The sequence below is a fragment of the Cylas formicarius genome, unplaced genomic scaffold (genome assembly GCF_029955315.1).
Source record: "Cylas formicarius isolate icCylForm1 unplaced genomic scaffold, icCylForm1.1 PGA_scaffold_5__7_contigs__length_24384050, whole genome shotgun sequence".
NCBI classification, from domain to species: Eukaryota; Metazoa; Arthropoda; class Insecta; order Coleoptera; family Brentidae; genus Cylas; species Cylas formicarius.
In genome coordinates, this window is record NW_026844341.1 from 18285044 (window position 1) to 18303266 (window position 18223).

The following is an 18223-nucleotide window of genomic DNA, read 5'->3' on the forward strand; positions in this document are numbered from 1 at the left end:
CAGCGGGGTAAACGCGCGAGACGGTCGTTGAATAGGGTTGTTTTTCATTTTCAGGGGTGCGAGCGAGAACGGAAGTCAAGTAGGCCGTGAGAAATTATTTTATTAACTCTGTAACACCTAATAATAAAAATATACTTACCGCATGTGTGGTTTACTCGCCCACCATACGCCAGAATTCTTCCATCACCTGCGATTCTTTGTTCCTGTCAATTTTGGGATAGTCATACTTTTGCAACTCCTGAAGTGTTTTGTGGACCTTTGTCTCTAAACTTTGCAATCTTATATGTTGTGCATCCAATTCTTGAAGGGATGTTGTTGCCGTGTTTACCCATTGTTTCAACGGAACGACCTGTTTCCTCAACATCTTCATGTGTTCCAGGTAGCATTTTTTCTAAAACAGAAAAATATTTTCTCTCTATATTGAGAAATAAAACGTATCCACTTTTAACAAGTCGTCCTCGAGCATGTCAATATCCTTTCGCAGAGCCTGTATATCTTCTTTGCTATACACCTTTTCTGCAGACGCCAAGTCAGGAAAAACTGCGCAGAATGGTACCCGGAATATGCTTTGAAGTTCCATCTAAAATTTACTATGTAACAAGCTAGTGAAAAGCAACAGTCTGCACCTTACATGAAACTTTTGCATCGGTGATTCCGCCAACTTCCAAAACGTGTGGTACACCTCCAACAAATGGCTTTTCATGTCGCGAGTTTTGTGCAATTCTTCGTATACTTTCGACAATTCGATAAGCAGATATTTTAGCTGTTGATCCACATAAGCTCGATCTGCAAAAGTCGATGATAAAATATTATCCGTTATCGGTTCAAATTGCATTTACAGTCGGTGTATATTTCGAAAGCAGAGTAACCGAAGTAATGCTGCTGAAGATCATTTTGGAACAAAATTGTTTTAGATAATTTCATGTTTGTTCCTCATATGGTGTAGCTTAGTTATTCAATTCAATTCAATGATGCGTTTCACAGATAGCTGTTGGAGCTTAGTTATTCAACAAACAACGGACACTTTTTGACAGTTTTACAGAAAACTGTTGGGCTAGTCTACCAGGATCATTCGCGAAAAAAGAAGTTCCAATTCAATTCAATTATGCGCTTCACAAAAAATGTTGGGCACGACTGCTAAGATCATTCGCCCATTGCCGACTTCCGTCGAGGATCTTCGCTTTTGGTCATAGACCAACACGTACAAAGAAAGCATATAACTAATATTTGCTCAACTAGCAAAAAACAATTTTGACAGATACCAAAAAAAAAACCGACATCTCCCCGTTCCCACCGCGGACAAAACAACAACTAAAACATTCACTAAACACTAAAAACACTAAATCCACCCAGTGGAGACATATAGCAAACTTTTGGGGACGAATACAAGGGATTCTGTCGGGAGCGAACGGGGGTTAAACCGCCGCGTGCAATGCTCCACCACCAAAAGAAGACCCAATTCAATTCAATTCAATTATACGTTTCACAAAAAAATGTTGGGCACGACTGCTAGGATCATTCGCCCATTGCCGACTTCCGTCGAGGATTTTCGCTTCTGGTCAATGGCCACCACGTACAAAGAAGAAGAATAACCAATAATTTGCTCAGCTAGCAAAAAACGATTCTGACCGATACCAAAAAAATCAGCTTCCCTCCGCTTCCACCGCGGACCATCCGGGCCCATCCGGCCTCCATACCGGCGTGAACAGGGAAAAACGACGGGGCCGACGACGATTATCACTTTAAAACATGCACTGAACACTAAAAACACTAAGTCCACACAGTGGAAACCGATATCAAACTTTTGAGGACGAATACAAGGGATTCTGTCGGGAGCGAACGGAGGTTAAACCGCCGCGTGCAATGCTCCACCACAGAATCCAAAAGAAGACCCCTTACCAACTCTTCTTTTCTTCTTCTTTTTTTGGATTGGCACTGCTACTACTGAATTTGACAGCACTATTTAGAACTGCCCCAGATAATGGAGACTGTTTTCCTGGGGAAGTTTACTTTTCAGACTTCTGTTTCTATTTAAGAGGCATAAAAAAACTGCTTAGGAGATAGGGTCCATTAGTAAGTGGGCTCAGAGCACACAAAAAATAAGGACAAACAGGCAAGACGGTCACATCTAAAAAACAAAAAAAGGACAAACAATCTCCAACACTATGGAACTTGAGACAGGCGTTCCTGGCCCAGGATGGACCATGGGACCAGGCTCGTCAGATCTGAGAAAAAACAACAAATTCAAATACATAACTCTTCTTTCTTTTCAAAATGAATGCTCGATAAAACGAAAAAGTTTTTGGAGTTATTGATTTCCTTTCCGACTTTCCCGCTTAAAAAAATATCCTCGAGCTCCAAAATTCCAACGGATGGTATTCTAACCTGTCCATTTTAGCTGCCCAAAAAACCAGACATGATTGCCAACGATATGGCTAATTACATGCCGAGCCATGGTACCCTATGGAAAAAAGAAGACACCATACCAACTCTTCTTTTTTTAAAACTAATGTTGGATAAAACGAAGAAGCGTTCTTGGTATTATTGATATGGTAAAATTTCCTTTCCCACTTTCCCGCTTAAAAAAAATATTGTCGAGCTCCAAAATTCCGACGGATGGTATTCTAATCGATCCATTTTAGCTACCCAAAAAACCGGACATGATTTTCGACGATATGGCTAAATACCTGCCGAACCATTGGTACCCTATGGATTCGGGTGAAGCCAGGTACCTCGTTATTCCCGTGCCTCCGTACAGTACCGAATTCGAAGAAGTTATGCAGAGATTCAAGGGCGACTATTACTGTAAGATAACCGGCCTTTACAAAGTTCAGAACCCTCTCATGTACACAAAATTTGCGCTCAAGCAGCACGATTACTCTCAGAGGGGCCCCTTTACCATAAAACAACTCTATCATGATACATCCGATCGCAACATCCATTCTATAAGCGAATTCAATTTCGATTGGAAGTGTGGGACCCGGTTCATGTTTGGACCAGGAGTGTACTTTTCAATCAGCCCAGATATAGCATCCAAGCACAGCTCCAAGTCGAATGGCATCAATCGTGCGATGTTTTTGGTAGACGTATTAGTTCAGAACGTGGAGTACGGAGACGAAAGAACATTTTTGCCTAACCCTGGTTGTGACACTGTGGTTGCCCACGGGGGAGTCACCTATGTTAAGTATTTTGATTGTGAATACTATCCCGCTTATGTAGTCAGTTACATGAGTAGGAGGAATCCAAATTTTATGTATTTTAATTAATTCAAGAGAAAAAAACTCGCCCAAGCCCCTAAATTCTTTGGGTAATTGACTAAGGAACATATCTTCCCCTAAAAGACTATTGTTCAGATGAACTATTTTTCAGTGTTTTTATAACTGTGTGATATCTCGCTGTGAAGAAACAACATAACATATAAGTATTATATGTAGAGTTGTGAAACATTTTTCTTGTGATGTAAATGGATCTCCATGTTGTATATGTTAGTTACACAATCTAGGTCCTACAATATTTTTGTAATACTGTTGTTTATTTATTAAGACATGTTTAGCCATTTTGTAAGAGATTTTGTTATGTTGATAGTTACCCAGAGAGGCGTTAATTTGTCTAGCATTTAAACATAAATATGTGGTAATGCAAAAAGACAAAGTTCCAAAGATTCTTTCTTTATTTGCTTAATGACATTAAATTAAGAATGTTTTTGTTTTCTTACAATTAAAAGAGCATATACCGCAAACGACCTTATCTCTCCACCTCCTTAACATTGACCGCCAACTTTTTCGCGGAGGGTTTAACACTGAGCCATTTGGTGAGGCAACCTCTCGATGGTAAAGGGATTTTCATGTATTCCTTCACATACGCGAAGCAACGATAATTACCCAACGTGATTATGTTATAAGCTATTGCGAGGTCGTCGTGACTCCATTTGTGCTTCCTTTTCCTCCCAAGCATCAACTCAATTTGCGTCTTTGAAAACACTTTCTCGCAAGCCTTGCGAAGTCGAGTCATGCGCCATTGACCCGACTTCATCATTATCTCCTTCTGTAAGTTCATGTTTTTACTGAACCTTCGGTATTTGTCAACTTTCCTCTGCAACACTTGCTTTTCTTTTAATAAATTATCTCGTTTCAGTTCTAACAAGCGCTTCATTTGGCTTTTGATTTGCTCCTCGTACCGAGACGGAAGTTCTTCGTTCGCCTGGGGCTCCTCATTCAATTCCTTTGAATACACGATGGGTATTTCTAATTTTACATTGCCATCGCCAGGGACATCTTGTATTTGTATCAGCTGATAATCTTTGGCGCTAAACACATTTTGGTGAGGGCGGACCAAGTTTAAACTCATCCTTAAAGGATTGCTGCACAAAAAACTCTGATACAACCTGGTAAAAAACTCAATAATAAAAATCCGCTAAGGTTAAAATTTTTGACAGGATAGCAGTAGGTACCAACGTAAAAAAGTTCCAGTGTTATTTGTTAATTTTTTCTAGAGTTGGATGCGATGAATACAAGCAAAAAGGTATCTAATTAACCTGATCAAAAGAAAAACAAATAAAATAAAATTAAAGATCTTCCACTAAATTCTCTGACCTGCATTTTCAGTTTATTGGCAACCCTACTTCAGGTGAAATACGCAGATACTTCAAGTATATGCACGAATTAATAAAGTGATTTGGCAAATTTATTGATGAATTTGTTCCCAGCATAAATGTGGAGTTTTAAAAATGAGACCCTGCCCACATTTGCACAGAACTCAAGGATGGCAAGGGCCAGCCGAGGGTGTTTTTCAAGTACAAATAGCACTGTTTCCCGCCAATGTGCCTGAGGCTGAAAGCCTGTGCGAAATCATTGTCGCTCCACACCGCTTTCATGCCCAGCAACACTCTAAACTGTGCTTTCGTGAATATCTTCCTCCTGGATAAGTACTCGGCTTTCTCAATCTGCCTGTACTTGTTTATGTTTGCACTTTTCCTCTTTATAACGGCCTTGACGGTTGCCAGATACTTTTTCAACTTTTTCACTTCGGTCGTCAGGGTAATGACTTCGTTTTGACAAGACTCCAGTTGCTCCGGCAAACTTTCTGCTTGTTTGTTAGTGTCTTCCACTAGGGGGGTATCATGATCTTGGGCAGGGGCACATTCCAACTCAAAATCATCGAGCGTAACTCTATCTGTAGGGTTGCCTAGTTTTTTGTGCGGCACGGCTTTAGGTTTGAGTTCTCTTTTGAACCTTGGGTTGAAGATTTCTTCTTTGTAGTTTCGTAGGTAATCGTCCAGATCAAAGTGATCAGAACACACCTTTAAGAGATTAGTGTTGACTCCCAGTGGAACCTTGCATCTCTTAATCCATTCGGCTGCTGATTCCGCATTGGTCGGAAAGTTGTGAAACTTGTAAGGCGAGCGCTGATGCAGATCGAAACTAACGAATCTGTTCTTGCACGATTTCACCGCGCATTTAAATGGTCCGGTTCTGAAAAATGGACCGATTTAAAGAAAAATTACAGCAGACGGAGGATGTTGATTTACCGTCGCGATGTGTCGCATTTAACCTTTTTCATATAATCCGGGACGACACCCAACAACTTTTCCACATCAACATTTTCCTCGTCCATTTAAATTAAATTCTTTTTAAGATCCAAAACCATGCAATTTTTGTTTTTTTTTCCTCACTACCATGGGAAGGCCAAAACCGGCAGGATCGTTTGGTCAGTTTTAATAATGTTAACTTGTAGAAGTGAGTTGACTCCGAACTACACAAAGTCCAGAACATCTTCTTCTTCTTATTACGTTTCCCAAAAGATTTGGCACAAAATCCCAGAACATAAATTGTACCAAGAAAATCATTAGCATACGTCAACATTTGTAATAAAATTTAACAGCTGTTATGTGTTATGTCGGTGACGGGTGGTAGAGATGGATCAGGTTTGAATGAATGAACGACATGATAAAATTACGTTTAACACCGTTAAAAAAACGAGTTAAATCGTTATTTTAACGCGACTGTCCTGGTCTAGAGAAAAAGCGGTCGCGATGTAATTTTAAGCCCAACGATGGATATTTTCGCTATATTCTTTTTGTCTTTGGTTTCCCTTGTGTTTGGTATTATTTTAACGCTGTGCGTACAGTATTATGTCGTGTATGTTTACTTGAGAAAAGGTCCCATCGCCCATCCATATTACCCCAAAAATTCTCTAGATTATTCCCTGCCTATGGTAAGTAGCGGAACCCTTTTGTTTGCTCCTGTCATACCCGCCGCAAAATTCCAGGCTATAAAGAAGCAATTGGAAGGCGACTTGGCCGACAAAGGCAAAGGAGGCCTGGCCGTGAGTCTCGTTTTGCAGTTCCTGTTTCACGAGCTCAGACACTCTGAATCGATTCGCAGATGGCTTTATAAAAAACTTACGTTGGAATTGGACGAGCTTTTGACTAAGACCACAGTGGGAAAATTTTTCGACTCTATTAACGTAAACTTTGTTTGTTTCTGCGTGCTCAGACAGCATAATATACCTTACTTTTAGATTAAAGACATGCATTTGGGCAGCCAGTTTCCAGATATAAAAGATATAGCAATCGATAACGTAAAGCTCGATAAAAACGAGGAACATATCGAAACGGTGAGCCTGTGCCTCGACGTCGACTATGCCGGCAATTTTTTGCTTAGCGTAGACGCGAGAATGAAATTCGGTAAAACCGCTTACCTTTCTATCAAGGGTAAGTACTGATACTGCGGGGCGATTTGGGTTAGTCGGTACTGGGTGTTGCAGTCAAAAGAATCAGCGGTTTGGTGAGACTGCAGTTTTCCCGACAACCTTACACACACTGGTCATTTAGCTTCTTCAATGAACCCACCTTAGATTTAGCGGTCGAATCCCATTTCCAGGGTAGGCAATTACAATCAAACGTAACCAACCTCATTATGAATCAAATAAAAAAGGCTATTAAACGCAAACACACCTTGCCAAATTATAAGATAAGGTACAAGCCATTCTTCGTGAAAACCGACCCGAGCCAGCTGGACCTCGAAGAGGGCGAGGCGCTGCTGCAGGGGCTGCTCGAGGTCAACTTGGCGGAGGTCTCGAGGCTCGCTGTACCTCATAACGCTTTAAGCGTCTACTGCACCGTCGCCGTGGGTGAGCGCAGTGACATTGGGCTGAAGGAGACCCGACAGTTGGTTCTGGCTATCGTATTTGCTTTTCCAACATAGAAATCACTCAAACATTTGACATCATTAAAAAAAGAAATTATACTTGACCAATGTCGGGTCCCGTTGTTGTGGGGGCGGAGCGTTTTTAACCGGCCGCGTTCCAGATTCGATCCCCTGGATCTCTTTGTATCAAAGGGAAGACGGTAGCATCTGCATGACATTGGAAATAACCGTGGTGAAGCTAAAACAAGCCCAGTTGGGCGCCATTTTTCGCCAGGAGACCGGCTGCGTCGTCGTTGACAGCGTGGCTGTCAATTCCTGCGCGCAGCAGGCCGGCTTACGCTCCTGCGACGTGGTAATCTTTGCGATTAAATAGTGTTTTTCAACCAATTGATACCAAAGTTGATAAATGTCTTTTTCACTTGTTATTTTTTTAAAACGCATGGAATTTATATCCTATTAAGTGTTTTTATAAGCAATTGGGCACCCACGTAGTTGGATAAGTCTCTATTTTACTTTTTAAACACCTACGCCCCTAAGGTTGAAGGACACCCGGGATTAGAACTAAGAAAACCTCATTGGCGGTCCCCGTTTAGGTGATTTCGGTGGAGAACAAGCTGGTCAGCACCGTTCCCCAAGTGGGGAAGTTCATGAAATCGATATCGGGAACGAGCGTAACCCTGAGGGTGGAGCGCGTCGTGGATAATTACGTTATAAGGTGCCGAGGCGTGGAAGAAAGTAGGGATACCGTCGATGCGAAATGCGACGACGACGAGCCGGAACTTACGCAGACCGAACACGAGTCTTTCGTCATGGTGGACAACGTGAAGAAAGACGAGCGCAAGAACCGCTCGCCGAAGATGATGCCCAGCAACGAGAACATGACGAAACTGGCGCAGACAATCAGTAGTTTTAGTCTGAGAAAGCGGAAAGGCGGGGCGCCGGGCACGCCCCAAAAATCCCGACCTGTCGCGTCTAAAAAAAGCTCCACCTGCGACCTGCCCGAGATCGTGCGGACTGATTTGGACGGGTTCGAGTCCGAGCAGATATTCTCGTTGGTGGAGGTGTTCAAGGGCAAAGAGCTGCCGGTAGACGCGCTGCTGCCCTTCGACGACGACTTCCGCTTCGCGCCGAAAGATGGCGCCAGATACGTCAACGTCAACGCGTGGGCGACGGTCGCCGACGCGCCCGACATCCTCCTCGGCTACCTGAACGTCCCGTTGGCTCACGTCGCGTTCGAATGCGCCGCCAGCGTCCTTGGTCACCATTCACGACGCTATTCGTTTCTTCCGCCGGGTACGGTTTGTCCCGAAGTATATCGTCTTGGCTTTGGACGGCAATTATCGAAATAACTAAAATACCTCGCCAGTCAGTATTGCAGGACAGAGCAGGATATTTATATATATCACAAAGTGCCGCTCGTTATAATATCTAAGGTTCCCCAGCCAAGTTCAACTTACGGAACTTTGACTTTATTTATACAACGCAAAAAAAAATGACTAGACTTACCTTGGTGCAAAACAAGGTAACGGGTAAAAAGTTTGGAACCACCTATCTGTTACTTATCAAATGTGTCTTCTCTTTCCTGTTTTTTCGCGTCGGGATTAAAGAAGTGATTACAAGCAGGATATGAAAGACTAGGTGAAAGAAACTAGGTATAGTGGGAGTAAAATAGTAAAATTCAAATATTGCGTTCTCTAGTCGGATGTACTTTTTAATTTCACCAATGTATTTAAATCTCTGTCAAATTCCATTATCACTTTTTTGATGTATTTAAGTCCTATTTTACAAATAATTCTATAGAGGGTGGCACGGCTAATAATAATACTGATTTCATCTTCTTTTAGCTTCCTTTTCACTCCTTTTTTTTTCTTTCATTTAATAATTCACCGTTAACAATATGCTATATCGAAGATATTGGAGTTCTTGATAGTAGGGAGGTTTCTTTTATTATTTAATTGTTAAACATAGTTGTCACAATTTGTTTAGTATCTAATAATAAGTGAATATACCTCATCCAAAGCTGTTGACGATCTGGCGGCGGCCATGTTGGTTGTTGAATACCGCAAGGTCATTGGGTAAAAACGAGATTGTATATCTCGCGCATGCGCATGTTGAATTAACCTTCTCATTTTTTTTTCATATTTGCTTCATGTTTTTGTATTATCGGCATAGGCAGGGCCTCTATATCTCTAGAACAGCGGTCGGGGAACTTTTTTAATCATTACCCCAAATTTTTTTTTCCCGAAAAAAATCATTTAAATTAACATATATGTTTTATGAGGGCTATATATAAAATTTAAAATACTTTTTTCGTCTAATAATACAAGAAAAATATCATGAATTACAAAATAACACGAAATTATCATTTACTTATATTGTTGTGGGGGCGATTTTTTTTTCAACTGTATATAACAAATTGACACCCATTGGGGTACAATTGAGGGTTGACAATTTGGGCACCGTAACAAATCATAATAATAATAATGGTTGTACAAACAAAAATTATAATTGAAAAAATTAGAAAAAAAAAAATTGTGGAGAAATGATGTTGTTTCATATTCGATGCAATTGCTTCAAAATTGGTCACAAATATGTTTGCAGCTTTTGACATCCAAAAAGACGACAGATTTGGTTTACTCTCAAATTGAATACATGCTTTAGTATTAGATCAAGGTTCAAAAATTGCTACTGCCAAAGTCGAAGGTTTTTCTGGTATCGCGGCAACTTCACATTTCAAAGGATCTGCAATCCAACTGACAGTATCAAGATCTGGAAAGTAATCTGAAAACCGCTTTCTGAGTTTGATTAGATGTCTTACAATTGTATCCTTGAAGTCAGCAAAAGTAATATTTTCGTAATCTTCCAAAAATAAAGCTAACTAATAAAAGCTATCTTGTTCTGTTCTACTTTCTGTCTCCAATATTGCGGCTTTAATTATTTTATTTTATTTATACTCTCAAAAATGTCCGCTAGATAGGCGAGATATGCAACCCAGGAAGAGTTTTTAAACTTATCTGCGAGAATATTTTTTGAGAGTCCATACTCGGTTTAGTACATTTCCGCGAGAGAGCTACCTTATTTAAGGTGTGCATATCCCTTGATAAAATTTATAATGTTGATGACATCATGCATACTGGCTGCCAGGGTAGGTTCTAAATATTTGACTATAAGGGCCTGGCCATGGATCATACAGTGAGTAACAATATTTGGGTTACTTTTTTTACGAAAGACGAAAAACCATTAATATGACCCAGCGTAGCTGGAGCTCCATTCAAAGATACAGAAATACAGTTTTCCCATTTTAAACTTTGCGCATTGAAGTATTCATTTACTTTATTGTAGACGTCAATTCCACGAGATCTCAACTCGAGAGGAGAATAAATCACAATTCGCGCAGACCAGGGCACTGAATAATACTTGAATTAAATTTTCAAATTACGGCTTACCTTGATCGATATATCGATGATGAATGATAAAATGGTGGTCTTGTCGGCAACTAGCTAGTAAAAACTCGCTCTCTGACTCGTCAATGTATTTGTATTTGCACGGCATGGCACAGACTGAGCAGGTGTGCTTTACTGCGCAAAGATTTAACTCGAGAACACTCTAGTGGTGGGAAGTGAGATGGCGTGGCCTAAATTGTTTAAGTTGAAAAAAATACTAACAGGTTTTAAAATAGCAAATTCAAAAAAGTTTCATTTTTTCCCCATTTGGGGTAATTTACCCCAGGTCATAATTACTTTCCGTCAAAAGCCAAGATGATGAGCCACAATTGAATACTCTGGTTTTTCGGTTAGCATCGTGACTTTAAAATTTGCGCAGGCGTCGCGACGACGAGCTCGGCGCACCCGCTGAAGGCCCACTCAGGGTTCGAGCACGTCTTCTGTTTCGGCGACGCGTTGCTGTGCTTCGCGTGGACCGCGGCGGAGGGCGGCGACGCGACCGTCGCGCGGTCTGCGCCCCCCGAAGAGAAGGGAGAAGTCTCGGCTGTCGGCGGCAGCAAGCACGATTTCATCAGGACGCAGTTCCACGGGACCACCCATTGCGACTTTTGCACCAAGAAGGTCAGTTGCTGATCCGCTTGCGCCTGAAAAATGACCGGTACATTCGAACTACTCTGGGTCGAACCCGTTTTCACATTAATAATCACCGAAACAGTGGTTAATTTAACCAATCAATTGACACCACTAAGCCTCTTAACTTATATATCATTTGAACCAGCAGAACGCTGAATTTTTTATTGCAATTCTCAACATTATGACTTAAAATTCAAAAATATCATTAAATCTTTAAATTTTCTCAAAATGAGGTAGAATAGTGCTATTCCTAACGCCATATTTAACAACAATTGATTAAGATTTGTTTCATGCCTAAATTATGAGTAGTTGCATTTCGGTTGGTTGTTTGGGGGGTATGCGAGAACTTACGCCGTATATTTTGACATCTACCTACCGAATCCAAGCCACTTCAGACATTTTATTTATTCCACACTAATCGTTGTTTGGTAAACTTCTTAAGTAACTCGTTTATTAAACACATATGAAGGTTGTACGACTTTTTCTCTTTTACTCCTAAGCGTACCAATAAAAAAAAATGCATCTTCACCTCACTTCACTGTATATTTTTATTTACTCTGTACCCCCTACGTTCACGTTGTTTTATGTGAATTTTAAAGTCGTCTTAAGTAAAATCTTTCAGAATTTTAAATAACATACAGTATATTCTGTATACAGGGTAAAATGTTTTGCTTCCATAGAATAGACTTGAAAACTGAAGTACCCAAAGTAAACAAAAACCATTCACGGTTCTCCGTAAACGTCAAGCCAATAATGAACACCCGGTATAATATAAATAAAACCCCTCAGTCTCTAAAAAGGCACTTTTAAAATGGCCGCTGGGCACGGTAAATTATTAGTAACGTTTGAGGTTTTTCAAGGCATTTCGGCCAGCGTGCCGGTAGTAATGTGCAATAAACTATTTCCATGAAGGATGCCTCTCTAAAGAGGGTCCGGGTGATATCAACATCCGACTCTACGGCTATACAGAAAAAAGTGTTAGTAGGTGTGGACTTTATAAACGTTTGAGGTTATATTGACTATTATTGATGAATTTCTGCGTTTGCTCCTGGTATGTTATAATGTAAGGTTATCCGCTTCAGATATGGCTTAAAGATGCGGTCCAGTGCCGGCAGTGCGGGATGTCGTGCCACAAAAAGTGCGTGGTAAAGTGCCAAAACAATAACGGGTGCAGCGTGGAGCGACAACGGGGCGAAGTCTCGCTGTCGGACGTGGTATTGCAGGCGGACGGAGCGACGTCGGTCGAGGAGACTGAACAGCTCGGTGGAAGTCTGAAGCGCGTAAACAGCGTCACCAGCTTAACGGTGCCTGGTAAGTGCCGCACCGAAAGTGTGCGCCCCCAAGATGACGGTTATTTAAGGGTCCCCGTCGTTGTCGTCGTCGAAAAGCCTTCCGCCCAGTCCCCAACGCACGCCCAGTCGGAAGCAGTCACTAGCCTGTCTCAATCCGTTCACGCTTTGTCCCGCGGCACTGGAAGAGGTGTCCAGAAGTCCGCGCGATGCGTCGGAGACGGTGACCACGCTACTCGAGCAGGTCATGGCGTGTCCGCCCGACGAGAACCTCATGGACGCTGCCAAAGAAACCGGCCAGAGGATGTACGTCGGGTTGAGTAGAGACGAGAAGCTCGACAAGATTAATCTGATGGTGAGTTTGGGCTGGGTGCTTTGGAGTGGGACAGGGTCTATGGTCGAGGTTTTCGAGAACAGATGGCCGAACTGAAGAGAGCGCTAGATGCCGCGACGTCCGAGCACATGGAGATGCAACGGCAATTGACGTCTGAGGAGTCGGAAGTGGAGAGGGCAAAGCTCGCGTTCCTCAGCGGTCAGGCGGACGCTAAAGTACACGCCCTCTCGGTACTTATGTTGCATTACTGCTCGGGGCTGCAGTATTTGCAAGAGAAAATCGTATAGCCCAGTGTTTTCGATCTCGCACCGTTACTGATCAGTATTCGTTATGAAGCGGGAACGTAATATGTACTTACATTTTTTTTTAAGTAGACGTCGATGTCATTGGTAGGCGTAATGTGGCCTAAGTAGTTTCAAACGGGCCGCGGCCGTAGTGCATTATTCACCCTGATACCAGTTTACACTAGGCGCTCTTTTTTTTAGCGTTGGTTTTTAGGTCAGTTGCAAACGTTATTTTCTTCGTTGATATTTGACTAATGTACTTATAACCTACAAAATGCGAATCGAATGACGTTGCTAATTTTCAATCGACAATTGTCAGCTATGATGCCAGTTATAATTACGTTGGCCATTCTGGGTTTTGACGTTTGTTCAAATGATGTAATTCAGACGATTTGATAGCTCTCACTTTGACTACGTAGTCCCGCGTTTTATGCGTTCATGACAACCCGATTTTAAAAAAAAAAAATTTCGCTTTTTATACAAAACTTGAGCAGCGTTTGACATTTTTTTTAGTCATTTAGGACGATTTTTAATGACACTTTGGCCTCGGAAGGGTGCAATTTCTAGTCAATTAAACACGAGTAGTATTAATATCCTTTTACAATGAAACGAAACCATTCCACTCTAATTTTACTAATTTTTTTTTCTAAATTTGTGCACCAACCCCTTATGAAATGTTAAATTGCAGTGTGATATTTTTGAGTATTGTTAATCTGTGGTTGTGTGTACAAACAGTTTTTGATTTACACTGTATATATTATATATATATTAAATAAACCTGATGGATCAATGAAACCACGAGTTTTAAATTTTAACCATATCCTTACCCTTAAAATGTCCGATCTACACTGTATCTTCATTAAACTTCCATACTGTACACAGGTTTTTATGTACCTCGTAGATATTGAAGGCAAAAAACGTTGGGTCACAATCTATAAACAAATTAAATTACCCACACTATATATCTAAGATAATTAATCATTTAATTATTTGAATAAATTATTAATTATAATAAGTTTAAAGTTAAAAAAATTGTTCTCATTCGCTGGTATGCACATTTTCTTGGATCACGTTTTAAACACCTGCTGGTTCGGGCCAGTGTTTGCCGTCGCAAAAAGAAGAAGAATCCTCCATTTGTTCGTTTCGCGATGCAAAAACCGAAATATTGGAAAAAATAAGTCGTACCGGCCGTGGCACTCGATCGGTATTCATGCCGGATAGTCAGCCTTCATTGGACGAAAGCCGACGCGTAATTTCGTACGTAAAATTCCGGTGTAGATCTTGTTCATTCGGCTTGTCGGCTCGGGGGCGGCTGAAGAATGGAATCCAGCGAACAGTTTTCGTTGTGCTGGAACAATTTCCACTCGAATCTCAGTTCCGGCTTCCACAGCCTTCTGAAAGACGAAGACCTGGTCGACGTCACCCTCGCTGCTGAGGGAAAGTACGTAAAGGCGCACAGAACGGTGCTTTCTGTGTGCAGCCCATTTTTTAAAGACTTGTTTAGGGCGAATCCTTGCAAGCACCCTATCGTGATTTTGCCAGAGGTGAGCTATGGCGCTTTAAGGAGTGTGTTGCATTTTATGTACCAAGGAGAAGTTAGCGTCAGTCAGGAAGAAATTCCGACTTTTATGAAGGTGGCTGAGATGCTTAAGGTCAAAGGATTGACTGACAACTCATCGGACGCCACAAACGGTTTTCCGAATTCGAAAAGTTCTTTCGGCGCCCAGCAAATTCTCAAACGACCACGGCCGCCCATGAAAAAGATGGTGCGGCCCATGCCCCTACCCTTTAGAGATGGGGTAAAGCTGTCAAACTCTCCACAACCGCCCGTGTTGCAGCCTTCGGTGCAGCCTCCTCCTAAAAAAATCATGACTGATCCTCCCGGTAAGATTGCTCATCGCAATTGAGGGGATGGGGTTAAGTTAAAGCGTTGAACATAGATTTGCAGTTGCAAACTCCATCAGGCACTCAGACCCCATCGTCAAGTCCCAGTCCCCAGGTTCATACCATGCCCCTCATCAAACCGAAAGAGGAACCTGTTGATCATAGTGAAGAGGACACGGGCTCTCAGGGGGGTATGGAGGAAATGAGTATGGACATTGCGAATATGTTGGATACCACTTTGGGGGAAACAATGGAGGACCCTTCCATGGCAGAATTGCCTCCACCATGGCCCCCAGGGGACATGGAGGCGGCCAACACAGAAGACCCTTCCCAACCAGGTTGGTTAGTCGTGTAATATTTATTAGTAAATTTATATTATATGTTTGACAAGAGATTGAAAAGACCTTTTTTTTACTATATTTTAGTAGTAAGGATCCAGTAAATAATCTGAGATGACTTCCAGAACCTGTTACCTGTTTTCTCTTTTTAAAGGTACAATTCAGTGCATTCTGGGCAGGCGGGGTAACCCTAGACTGATCGTAGATGGTTATGTGTTTTACAAGAAGAGTGTTTACAAGGGCAAAGCGTTCTGGTATTGCAAAAACTCGCGGACCCCTGAGAAGTGCCAAGCTGTATGCTGGACCATGAACGGTAATATCGTCAAGTGGCCCTACTTGCATAACCACCCCATAATGCCTGATCCTTTCAATCCTGAAGAGGATTCCGAAGTTCCTATTGAGAATCTGCAGGAGGTACTGTGGCAGACGTCTTTGAGTTAAGTTTTTGTGATGATGATTGGGGAGTGACAATTGTTAGATCTGTGGTCTGCGGACGTGTTAGAACCTGGTCTGTGGACATGCCCGTTCTATTGCGGCTGTCGCGTTGTGACCTTCGTCATGAAAAACTGTATTTTAAAAGTATTTTCGATTATATCATCTCAACTTATTTATTTATATACACACACTACGCTTTCTAGTATTCTGTTTTTTAACTTTGCGAGTATATTATTTTCTAGTGCTCTCTAAGATGCTTTATGCACATATTTTTTTATATGTCATTGTTTTCAACAGGGTACTGTACATTTTAAGCACTCAGGCTTTTGGTTGTACCAACGCGAGCTTTTTGAACAAAATACATTTTCACAGTGTCAGTGCCAGTGGGTTGAACTTACGAGGGTTTAGTTCCAGTTCCCTCTATACGAAAAAAGCGACGCGATACACTTATCAGTAATTTGTAAACGAATTATCTCATTTTTTTAAATAAAAAATTCACCTGTTTTTTTTTTCGTAAGCAACATATGACGTCAGAAGTTGGTGCTAAAATTTGCCGCCGGGCGATTAGGTACTAGTCCCACTCAGGCACAGAAGAAGAGTCATATTATTTTGCAAGTGCTTTGTTTTTTGTTTCTTAAAAAAACAAGGCTAGTTTTTGGTACCGCGCTTTAATGAGTTCGGTTATCTATTGAAACAAAGAAAGAAGCAGCGGGTGCTTTTCGGTGTTTTATTTTTCGAGTATGGAGACCGCGGAACAATTCTCGTTGTGCTGGAATAATTTCCACTCGAACTTGAGCACCGGCTTCCACAGCCTACTGAGAGACGAAAACTTCGTAGACGTCACGCTGGCCGCTGAGGGTAGGTTCATGAAAGCTCATAAGACGGTGCTGTCGGTGTGCAGCCCCTTCTTCAAACAACTGTTCATGGTAAATCCCTGCGAGCATCCTATAGTGATACTGCCCGATGTCGATTACAATGCGTTGCGCAGCGTGTTGCACTTTATGTATCAGGGCGAGGTCAGCGTGAGCCAGGAGGAGATATCTTCGTTTATGCGGGTAGCTGAGGTGCTTAGGGTGAAGGGATTGACGGATAACGCGTCGGTAGGGTTTAATCTGGGTAGAAATCTTAAGCACGGCGCGCGAACCGTTTCAGGAGGGGGCAAACGGATTTGTAACATCGCCGCGAGGTTGCTTCGACTCCATCGGCGAGGTCGGTAAGTTGAAGCGGCCGCGCCTCGCGAGAAAGCTCTCAAAAGCGGAAAGCCCTAAACCGACGGCAGTGCCTCAGAAATCGACTTTAGGCCCCTTATTGCAATCGCCACCTCCGCCGCCGCTGCTGAAAAGAGAGGTGTGCATGGAGACTCCGCCATGTGTGAGTCCAGGTCCTCAGATGCAGGCATTGCCCTTGGTAAAGCCCAAAGATGAGCCTCCAGATCATGTCGTAGAGGAGGAGGAGAAGGTGTCCAAAAGCAGTGGCGATGAGATGAATATGGACATCGCTAACATGTTGGACACAAGTTTGGGAGAATCGTCTCAGCAGGGAGCACAGTGGACGACCCAGGATCCCGACTGTGGTCAGACAGGTTGGTCTGAGATGATTTGGTCACATGGGTTAGAGACATTGCCACTTTTAGGTTCAACTATGGGTTTGGTGTTGTTGAAAAGCGGCAAGGGTCAGCTGGTCCTGGTACACAATGGGCACATGTATACATACTCCGACACAAGACAAAATCGCATGCTGTGGGTGTGCGTCAAGAAGAAAACTTTAAACTGTAGGGGTTCGCTGACGACGTTAAGAGGGCCCGTGTTGCTCACAGTCACGGGGCACAATCACCCTCAGATGCACGACGTTATAAAACGGTTGCAAGTGCCCAGGTCCGAAGAACCCAAGTCATGAGATATTGATTGTTCTACTTGCCCTTACCAAAAACTTGACTACCAAAAAAAATTCGCCATAGTTTATTTATTATTACGAATGTTAAGTTTATTTTTAAGTTGTTGAGTGAGACGTTTTTTTTTTTTTTCACTTTATTTTCCAGAGTTTTCAATTTTCTGTTTAGTGAAATTTCGGGTTCATGGGCGGTACATTCTAACTACCCCTCGTCGCTCGGCCGTGGATTTATTTTTCAGTTTAGTAGGAGTTTCGAGATCTGATTTGAAGTATTATTTTTAAATGGAGGGAGAGGTTTGTTTTATTTACGCGACTGCGGCAACAGCAATAATTGCAGATTACTTTTATAAAGACTTTTATGACTGTTAACGTTTTGGAGAAACAATTTACATAAAATAATCTACAATCGTTTTTTGGACTTTCATTTCCTTTGTTTTTTGTTACATGGTCGAAAATATGCGAAAAAAAAAAACTTTGGAGACAAAAATCTGTAAGTTTAAGGAATTGATTGGCGGTGCATTTGAAGTATCTGGTCCACAGGGCTG

At 42.0% G+C, this 18223-nt stretch overlaps 7 protein-coding genes across 8 annotated transcripts; 4 read left to right on the top strand and 3 right to left on the bottom strand.

The window, feature by feature from the left end:
• Positions 1–5: 5 nt before the first annotated feature.
• LOC132702026 (uncharacterized) lies at positions 6–1290 on the bottom strand. Its single transcript, XM_060670424.1, has 4 exons — positions 840–1290; positions 632–786; positions 443–580; positions 6–391 (listed from the first exon to the last, which is right to left on the bottom strand). Exons 1-4 carry the CDS (start codon positions 922–924, stop codon positions 152–154), a joined length of 618 nt encoding a protein of 205 aa, XP_060526407.1. The 5' UTR covers positions 925–1290; the 3' UTR covers positions 6–151.
• Positions 1291–2526: 1236 nt separating this feature from the next.
• LOC132702500 (protein mono-ADP-ribosyltransferase PARP12-like) lies at positions 2527–3266 on the top strand. The gene is made up of 2 exons (XM_060671161.1): positions 2527–2552; positions 2643–3266. The coding sequence occupies exons 1-2, from the start codon at positions 2550–2552 to the stop codon at positions 3264–3266; spliced, it is 627 nt and encodes a 208-aa protein (XP_060527144.1). The 5' UTR covers positions 2527–2549.
• Positions 3267–3658: 392 nt separating this feature from the next.
• Positions 3659–4362, bottom strand: LOC132702501 (uncharacterized). The gene has a single exon (XM_060671162.1). The coding sequence runs from the start codon at positions 4345–4347 to the stop codon at positions 3745–3747; it is 603 nt and encodes a 200-aa protein (XP_060527145.1). The 5' UTR covers positions 4348–4362; the 3' UTR covers positions 3659–3744.
• Positions 4363–4720: 358 nt separating this feature from the next.
• On the bottom strand, positions 4721–5695 carry LOC132702499 (uncharacterized). Its single transcript, XM_060671160.1, has 2 exons — positions 5528–5695; positions 4721–5471 (listed from the first exon to the last, which is right to left on the bottom strand). Exons 1-2 carry the CDS (start codon positions 5611–5613, stop codon positions 4721–4723), a joined length of 837 nt encoding a protein of 278 aa, XP_060527143.1. The 5' UTR covers positions 5614–5695.
• Positions 5696–5872: 177 nt separating this feature from the next.
• Positions 5873–13917, top strand: LOC132702346 (PDZ domain-containing protein 8). 2 transcript variants are annotated; one of them, XM_060670928.1, is made up of 10 exons: positions 5873–6213; positions 6268–6465; positions 6520–6712; positions 6766–7131; positions 7310–7500; positions 7742–8441; positions 10971–11212; positions 12307–12535; positions 12585–12868; positions 12931–13917. In XM_060670928.1, the coding sequence occupies exons 1-10, from the start codon at positions 6052–6054 to the stop codon at positions 13132–13134; spliced, it is 2769 nt and encodes a 922-aa protein (XP_060526911.1). In that variant the 5' UTR covers positions 5873–6051; the 3' UTR covers positions 13135–13917. The 2 variants fall into 2 exon arrangements, with proteins under 2 accessions (XP_060526911.1, XP_060526910.1); XM_060670927.1 differs by having other exon boundaries at positions 5873–6465.
• A 330-nt stretch (positions 13918–14247) lies between these two features.
• LOC132702112 (zinc finger and BTB domain-containing protein 12-like) lies at positions 14248–16281 on the top strand. The gene is made up of 3 exons (XM_060670550.1): positions 14248–15015; positions 15072–15353; positions 15508–16281. Exons 1-3 carry the CDS (start codon positions 14451–14453, stop codon positions 15792–15794), a joined length of 1134 nt encoding a protein of 377 aa, XP_060526533.1. The 5' UTR covers positions 14248–14450; the 3' UTR covers positions 15795–16281.
• A 116-nt stretch (positions 16282–16397) lies between these two features.
• LOC132702306 (zinc finger and BTB domain-containing protein 17-like) lies at positions 16398–18119 on the top strand. The gene is made up of 3 exons (XM_060670858.1): positions 16398–16888; positions 16941–17370; positions 17422–18119. The coding sequence occupies exons 1-3, from the start codon at positions 16529–16531 to the stop codon at positions 17682–17684; spliced, it is 1053 nt and encodes a 350-aa protein (XP_060526841.1). The 5' UTR covers positions 16398–16528; the 3' UTR covers positions 17685–18119.
• Positions 18120–18223: the final 104 nt, after the last annotated feature.